The sequence below is a fragment of the Ricinus communis genome, chromosome 5 (genome assembly GCF_019578655.1).
Source record: "Ricinus communis isolate WT05 ecotype wild-type chromosome 5, ASM1957865v1, whole genome shotgun sequence".
Taxonomy (NCBI): Eukaryota; Viridiplantae; Streptophyta; class Magnoliopsida; order Malpighiales; family Euphorbiaceae; genus Ricinus; species Ricinus communis.
The window spans coordinates 23,900,152-23,908,402 of NC_063260.1; the positions used below are offsets into that span (position 1 = coordinate 23,900,152).

The following is an 8,251-nucleotide window of genomic DNA, read 5'->3' on the forward strand; positions in this document are numbered from 1 at the left end:
AAAAAAATTGTGCTTCGTAAAAGGAAAGGTTGCAATGGTGATGTTACTGAATAAGACTGCGTTGTTATGGAATACATTTCTCTCTCTATCTCTAATAATAACCGTTGCTCTGCCTCTCTTGCCATTTTAACCCATCTGAATAACCATTGGTTTGTAATATGAAAAAAAAAATGCTTCTTAATCAGTTTCTTTTTTGAGATTGGTTAAAATGGGTTTGCAACTAATAACACCACTTAATTTCTTGCTTCACTCTGAGAACAGAAACACACAAAAATCAAAAGTTAATTTATGGGTTTGCTGGGATAGATAAATTCAATATGCAAAATATGAAATTTATGTTAGATTTGAAGATGACTACAATCCTGAATCTGGGGAAAGATTCAGGTTTAAAATTAATTTAAACATGAACTATTAATGAATATAGTATATGATCAATTTCTCAAAAAACTTGTAGCAATTCTATTATATCAATTCTTTTTCTTTTTTTTTTTGGTCTTAAAAGAGAATAACTAAAAAGAAATAATTATAACTACTAGAAACTCTTTATAAAAACTAATGTGAAAACTAATATCAAAAATTGATATCTTTTCAAGAGACTTTTTCTCCAAATATATATATATATATATATAGATTCACATAAATATTTATAATGAGAAATAAATTTTGATATATCTATCTAAATAATTATTTGTAAATAGCTCTATTATCCCTTAGTCATTATCTTAATAGAAATCCTACATATAAATCCAAATTACTAAAATCCCCTAGTTACAAAGTTGATAATCGGCCAACACATTAATTTGAGTCTCGGATCTCAGATCTTGACAGCACAACTTCAATTAACTCCTTACTAATTTATGCTCTTAATTAATGAATTTGGTGACAGATTAGTTTTTCAACATACCACACATAGGTTATTGAAACCGAATTTTAGCCACCAATTTTGATGACTAAAAAGGATGGTCAGAACAATAGTAATAAGTGTTAGAAACTGATACTTGGGACATATGAAAGACGAAGGAGAAATTGATACTTCGGGTATTTTAGATTATACAAAAATGTGCAGTACTAATTCAAAACTTGAAATCAAAGTGGTGCCTCAAGTCCTCTCCTTTTAATTCCATAAATCAGAAGAACCCTTTTCAATGTGACTGTTGATGGTGGAGATACTAAATATGCAATCACTTGTGTGGCCTTATATATGCAACTCATATTCTAAGAAGCGCAATTGTTAAATTCACACATATAAACACTCCTTTTTTTTTTTTTTTTTCTTTTTCAGGATATTAATAAGTTAGCCCCCGAATCTCCAATGCACGTTCTGCTTGTATTTGGGCTAATAACAATGTGAGGATTTACAGGAACCATAAACAAGTCCTCTGCTTTTTTGCACTTCATGTTCAAGAGTTGGCTGGTTATTAATTCAGTATTTTAATTACAAAATTGGTTGATTCTTTACCTTTGGTATTTGTGCTAAACTTTGTGGTTTGGTAGAAAGCTCTTTAGGTGGATTATTTGCTATTTTCCGAGCTGCATTATTGTCACAGTACAAGAGCGTAGGCTCTTCAGGTGGAATACCTATCTCGATAAGCAACAATCTAATCCATATTAGTTCTGACACTCCATGAACCATGCCTCTATACTCTGCTTCTGCCTATGACCTTACCGTAACATTTTATTTTTTCCTTCTCCATGTGACAAGATTTCCACCAACAAATATGAAGTACCCAGAAGTTGATCTACGATCTGTGATATTTCCAGCCCAGTCTGCATCAGTATACCCTTTTACTTCCATATGCCCATGCTTCTTAAAAGTTAGCCCTTTTCCAGGTGTCCCTTTTAGATAACTCAAAATCCTCATAACTGCAGCCATATGATCCTCACTAGGTTCATGCATAAACTGACTTATCACACTAACGGCATAGGCAATATCTGGCCGTATATGAGACAGGTAGATTAATCTCCCTACCAACCTTTGATGTCGATCCTTGTTTGTTAGGAGTTGATATGGGTAAATGGCAAGGTGATGATTCTGAACAATAGGAGTCTGAGTAGGTTTATAATCTAGCATACCTGTTTAAGACAAGAGATCAAGTATATATTTTCGTTGGGGTAAGTACATCCCTTCTTTAGATCTTGCAACCATCCCTAAGAAATATTTCAGTCCTCCTAAATTTTTCATTTCAAATTCAGCAGACAAAAACTTTTGCAGAGTTTTTATTTCTTCTGTATCATCACCTGTTACAATCATATCATCTACATAGATGATTAGGAGAGTAACTTTGCTATTCTTGCATTTAATGAATAAAGTATGATCTGTGTTTACTTGGTGATATCCATTTCTTTTCATAGCATCAGTAAATTTCCCAAACCACGCTCTTGATGACTGTTTCAACCCATACAATGCTTTTTTTAATTTGCACATTCTGCCACCAGGCTGTGAAGTATTAAAGCCAGGAGGAATATGCATGTACACTTCCTCTTCTAAGTCCCCATGTAAAAAGGCATTTTTTACATCAAATTGTTTCAGTGGCCAATTGAAATTTGCCGCCAATGATAATAGGAGCTTGACCGTATTCATCTTTGCAACTAGGGTAAAAGTTTCTTGGTAATCAATGCCATATAATTGTGTGTATCCCTTTGCTACCAACCTTGCCTTGTATCGATCAATCGTCCCATCTGCTTTATGCTTGAGCGTGAATATCCATTTGCATCCAACTGGTTTTTTTTCTGGTGGAAGTGACACAATGTTCCATGTGCCATTTTTTTGTAGTGCATCATCCATTTTAACTTGCATTGCCACTGCCCATTTTGAGTTTTCTAGAGCTTCTTGGACCTTTGTAGGTATCTTTGTGCTCTCCATTTGATTGACAAAGGCTTGATGTTGTGATGATAGTCTATGAGTAGAGACAAACTTGGTAATTGTATATTTTGCTTTTCCATCAAGAGAGTACCTATCAAGTGGGTTCCCACGATTCTGTCTAGAAGGCAAAGAAAAAATTGGTGCAGGTAATAGAGTATTAAAGCTTACTTACCTCAGGAATATCCGTTGGCTCTTGGGTCTGTACTTGAGGAGAGGAGGATAGGGCGTCTTCCTCAGGAATATCGTCATTATATCCAACAAGAATGTCTTGTTCATTTGGTTGATGAATTTCTCCCCCTGACCTAAAAAACTCCATTGGTTGAGGAACATTAATCCAACTGTAGTTATCATGAAGTATCTCCCTCTGAGAACTAGAGATGGTTTGATTGTTAAAGAAATGTTTTGTTTCTGATAAGGTGATATCCATGCTAACATACATATGGCGAGTGGAAGGATGGTAACATCTATAGCCCTTTTGTTAAGGGTGGAAACCGAAAAAGACACATCGCACTGCACAAGGATCAAGTTTAGTACGTTGAGTCTTGTAGAGATGAACATATGCCACACACCCAAAAACTCGTGGTTCTAATTGTAATAAGGATGGAATGTGAACATGTTGGGCAAGCACCTCTAGAGGGGTTTGAAATGACAGAACTCGTGATGGCATCCTTTTCATGAGATATATTGCATAAGTGACAGCATCGACCCAATAAGTTTGAGGAACATTTTCACCAATAAGAAGTGCTCTTGTTGTTTCAAGTATGTGCATGTTCTTGCATTCAACAACTCCATTTTACTGCGGAGTGTGAGGACATGTGGTCTCATGTAGAATACCATTTGCTTGAAAGAATTGTGAAAGCTCAGTGTTTAAATACTCTCCACCATTATTGGATCTTACCATCTTTATCGGAAGAGAATACTGAGTTCGAACCATGTTGTAAAAGACTAAAAAAATAGCATATACATCACTTTTATGTTTCATAATGTATAACCAGGTCATCCGAGTGCAGTCGTCAATGAATGTAATAAACCACCGAATTCCAGATTAAGAAGTATTAGGGGTAGGTCCCCAAACAACTGAGTGAATTAACTCAAATGGCACTGTTCTCTTAGTTAAACTTAAAGGATATGAGATGCGGTGATTTTTGGCCAAAGTGCACACATTACATTGAAGGGAAGATTCTAAAATATTACCAAACAAATATGGAAATAATTTTTCCAGATAACCAAAAGATGCATGTCCCAATCGATGATGCCATAACCAAATATTCTTCAATTCATCATTATTGCGACTACGAGCTTGATTAACGTAACCAGTTGCAACATCATCTACATAGTACAACCCTTTCCTCTTAGTACCACGCCTCATGATCGCCTGAGTCCGGATATCCTGAAGCAAGCAAAAATTGGGAAACATTATGACAACACATTCTAATTATTTTGTGATTTGGCCAACTGATAGTAAGTGATTAGATAATGCAGGAACAAGTAAACAATTATGTAAAGAAATAGTGGGAGTAAGGGTCATTGATCCTGCACCAACAACAGGGGTGGTCTCTCCATTAGCAGTTATAACATTTTTCTTGGGTGGTGGAGTCATGTATTGAAATAGAGAATTGTTGTAAGTCATGTGCTCTGTCGCTCCTGAGTCAATGATCCAACCAATATGTTATGTTGTAGATATAAAGAGACCTTTTTCTATTTTACCTAAATTTTCCAAAGATATGCGGTTGGTTAGAGACAACAAATCACCAAATTCAGTAGGTTCAACTGTTGTTGTTGCAACAGCAGCTACACTCGGTTCAGTATCTGTGATGTTGGCTATCTTTGCTTGAGCCGATCGTTTGCTATTTCGTCCCTTGCCTTGCTTTCGCTTTTCTAAAAACCAGTCAGGATACCATGGATTTCAAAGTATGTATCTTTAGTATGACGTGTTCCATTGCAATGGCTGCAACGTAACTTGTCCTTTTCAGCATCTTCAATGGCTCGAAGAGTTGTTTTGGAAATAGAGGTCTTGGAGATCATTGCCATATGTGAACCTTCTCCAAGCTCCCTTTTTCCAAGCATGGTAACTTGTCGTTGTGCCTCTCTTCGGACCATATTGAAGCACTCTTTAATACCTGGAATAGGCTTCATTCGGAGAAGATCATTTTTGATAGAATCAAATATTTGATCTAGAGCTGCAAGAAAGTTATAAATTCGATCTTTCTGAATCTCCTCCTGTCTGACATGCAGATCTGTGCTACATACCATTTTGATGGGACGTCGCCTATCCATTTCTTGCCACACATTATTCAGTAATATAGGTGAAGAGGTTGTCCATTTTGCTTGGTTCTTGTTGCCTTGCAATGCAGCTCATAATATTGTGAATCATATGCTCCATCATAAAACGTTTTGAGTGACACTATCTCAGATATCTTTTGTTATTGGGAGATCAATGAATAGACTAAGGAGATGTGGTTCCATTGTTTTCAGCAGCCATCCACGCACAATTTCATCCTCAGTACACCATTTTGTGTACTCAGCATTACCCTCATCCACCTTTGGAGTTTGGCCGTTTAAGTAGCCAAGTTTGTTTAATCCTATAGCATGAACTTCTATCATACGTGACCAGATCTTAAAATTTGTATCATTTAATCTGAAACCAATAGGTAAGTTGTTGGAGTTATGTAATTCAATTAGGTTTGGGTTTTGGTTTTTGAATGTGATAGCTTTATTTTCTTCAGCCATATTGAATATCTTGTTTTGAGATTATGAATGGAGAAAAGAAAGAAGAAATTAGATTTTTGTGATATTCATGGATCAGTTTGGTGCTCTGATACCATGCTAAACTTTGTGGTTTGGTAGAAAGCTCTTTTCCTCTTATTCATCTCTCAAGAAGAAAAAATTATATATACAGAATTACAAGTTGCAGATTAGATACACATCCTAAATAATGCATTACATTCAAGAGTAAATAAAAAATCTTTCTAAATTTATCTTCCTATAATTTTGTTATTGACAGTTATCCCTCTAATCACGTTAGCAATTTGTATATATAGGAACTCAGTCAATGTTACCTTTTTAGGCCCTTATGCTAATAAATTGTCTATGCATTTCAAGATTTAGCATTAGTACCTTGGCAACACTGTACATGGTATTAGTTAAGAAGTGTTTTCTTAGAACTGAGTATGCATGAAAAGTAGAATGACAAAAAGATTGTTGATATAAACAAAAAAATTTCGACACAAGCTTTACGCTGTCCACTTCTCTTTGCTAACGTTTCCTAACTTTGCTGCTTTCTAGTTCATGCCATTTCTATGATAGTCTCCAATTCTCAACATAACATGTTCATATATACTATCTTTGTCCCCGCTATATATAATTAATTTGCTATAGAACTGTATCCTTTATTCGTTCCAGGCTGGAAAACTATGGAAGTGACAAGTTCATTCACATTAAAGTCTTTTCTGTTAACCTTTACAATAACCCTTCTATCCTTAGCATTAACTACAAACACAAAACCCAACAAACCTGTAACAACTAAATTGATTCACCGCGACTCCATTTTCTCTCCGGCGTATAATCCTAATGATAGCATAAAAGATCGAGCTAAACGCATGCTGAAAAACTCAAATGCACGTTTTGATTACGTACAGGCAATATCCAAGAGAAACTCAGCAGTAGTTGATTATGATGGTGGTGATACTTCAGCTGCTGATGATGCATATGAAGCCAGTCTCCTCTCTGAACTTTGTACGTTCCTCGTGAATTTCTCCATTGGTCAACCGCCTGTTCCACAGTATGCAGTAATGGATACTGGCAGTTCTCTTACATGGATTCAATGCGAACCTTGCATAAATTGTCATCAACAGAAAGGTCCATTGTATAATCCTTCAAGTTCCTCCACTTACGTATCATGCTCCGATTTTGATCGTACTGACACAACTTTTACTGCTACCCACGGGAGTGATTGCAATTATAGTCAAACTTACGCGGACAAGACCACAACAAGAGGGACATATGCTAGAGAGCAACTCTTATTTGAGACACCAGATGATGGTATAACAATTATGCATGACGTAATATTTGGCTGTGGTCACAATAACACGCAGCTTCCTGGTCCAACAGGTTATGCAAGTGGGGTGTTTGGACTTGGAGATTCGGGTAGCTCTATAATCAGTAAACTAGGTTTTGGATTCTCATATTGTATTGGCAACATTGGCGATCCTCTTTATGGTTTCCATCGATTGACATTAGGCAATAAGTTGAAGATTGAAGGGTATTCAACGCCACTAGTACCACGGGGCTTATACTACATAACCCTTGTAGGGATAAGTATAGGGCAGGAAAGGCTTGATATCGATCCTATAGTGTTTCAGAGGGTAGACTTAAATGGCATTAGTAGTAGGGTAGTGATCGACAGCGGAGCTACATTGTCTTATATACCTCGACAGGCATACAATGTAGTTAGAGACAAAGTTTCAAGTATTCTTAGTGGTTTCTTGTCGCGGTATCGGTACATTGCTAGGCATCTGTCACTGTGTTACATAGGAAAACTAAATCAAGATCTTCAAGGTTTCCCGGATGCAACATTTCATCTGGCTGATGGGGCAGATTTAGTGTTTCAAGTCGAAGGTCTGTTTTTTCAGTACACTGACAATGTGCTTTGCTTGGCTCTGGTACCTACTGAATCAGATGAGGAGACCTGTTTGATTGGAATACTTGCACAGCAGTACTATAATGTGGCTTATGATCTAAAGCAACAGAAGCTATATTTTCAAAGGATTGAATGTGAGCTTCTGGATGATTGATTTGATTACAATAGCAGCGAATTTCATGTCTTGAGCTTAAGAATTAACTTCTAATTGCCTATAGGAACGCCCTGCAGGCGATTATAATATCATTATTAACACAATTAGTTGGTGAGTATTTTCCAAGAACTTTCAATGCGTGAAAAAGAAGAGAGCACAAAAAGATTGTTAATGATCCCTGCAAAATTGGAACACATTCTTTGCTAGCATTTCTTATATACCTGCTTTTATTACATGCCATCACTGTGACAGCCTGACAGGTACACATGTACATATTGTCTCAATTTGGGTAGCCACATATATAAGTGAATTGCTTACCAAGTCAGATACAGGGATCTCTGTGATTGGAATAATTACTCAGCAGCAGTGCCATAATGTAGAATTATGATCTACACATATATCCAACCTGGAAACAAAAGGAGCTCTTTTAGCGTATTAAGTTATATTCAAGCAGTTCATATTGGGCTCTTAGAAATATCTAAAGGGCTGTCCAATTTGTATGCACAAGAATACACCTCATTTATTTATTTATTCAGTTTTTTATATGAAGTGGGTTTGGGCCAATTCAAACCCATTTTTATACCTCATTTACTTA

At 36.2% G+C, this 8,251-nt stretch overlaps 1 protein-coding gene across 1 annotated transcript; it reads left to right on the top strand.

Moving 5' to 3' along the window:
• Nucleotides 1–6,246: 6,246 nt before the first annotated feature.
• On the top strand, nucleotides 6,247–8,251 carry LOC8272113 (aspartic proteinase CDR1). Its single transcript, XM_002509529.3, has one exon. The coding sequence runs from the start codon at nucleotides 6,277–6,279 to the stop codon at nucleotides 7,654–7,656; it is 1,380 nt and encodes a 459-aa protein (XP_002509575.2). The 5' UTR covers nucleotides 6,247–6,276; the 3' UTR covers nucleotides 7,657–8,251.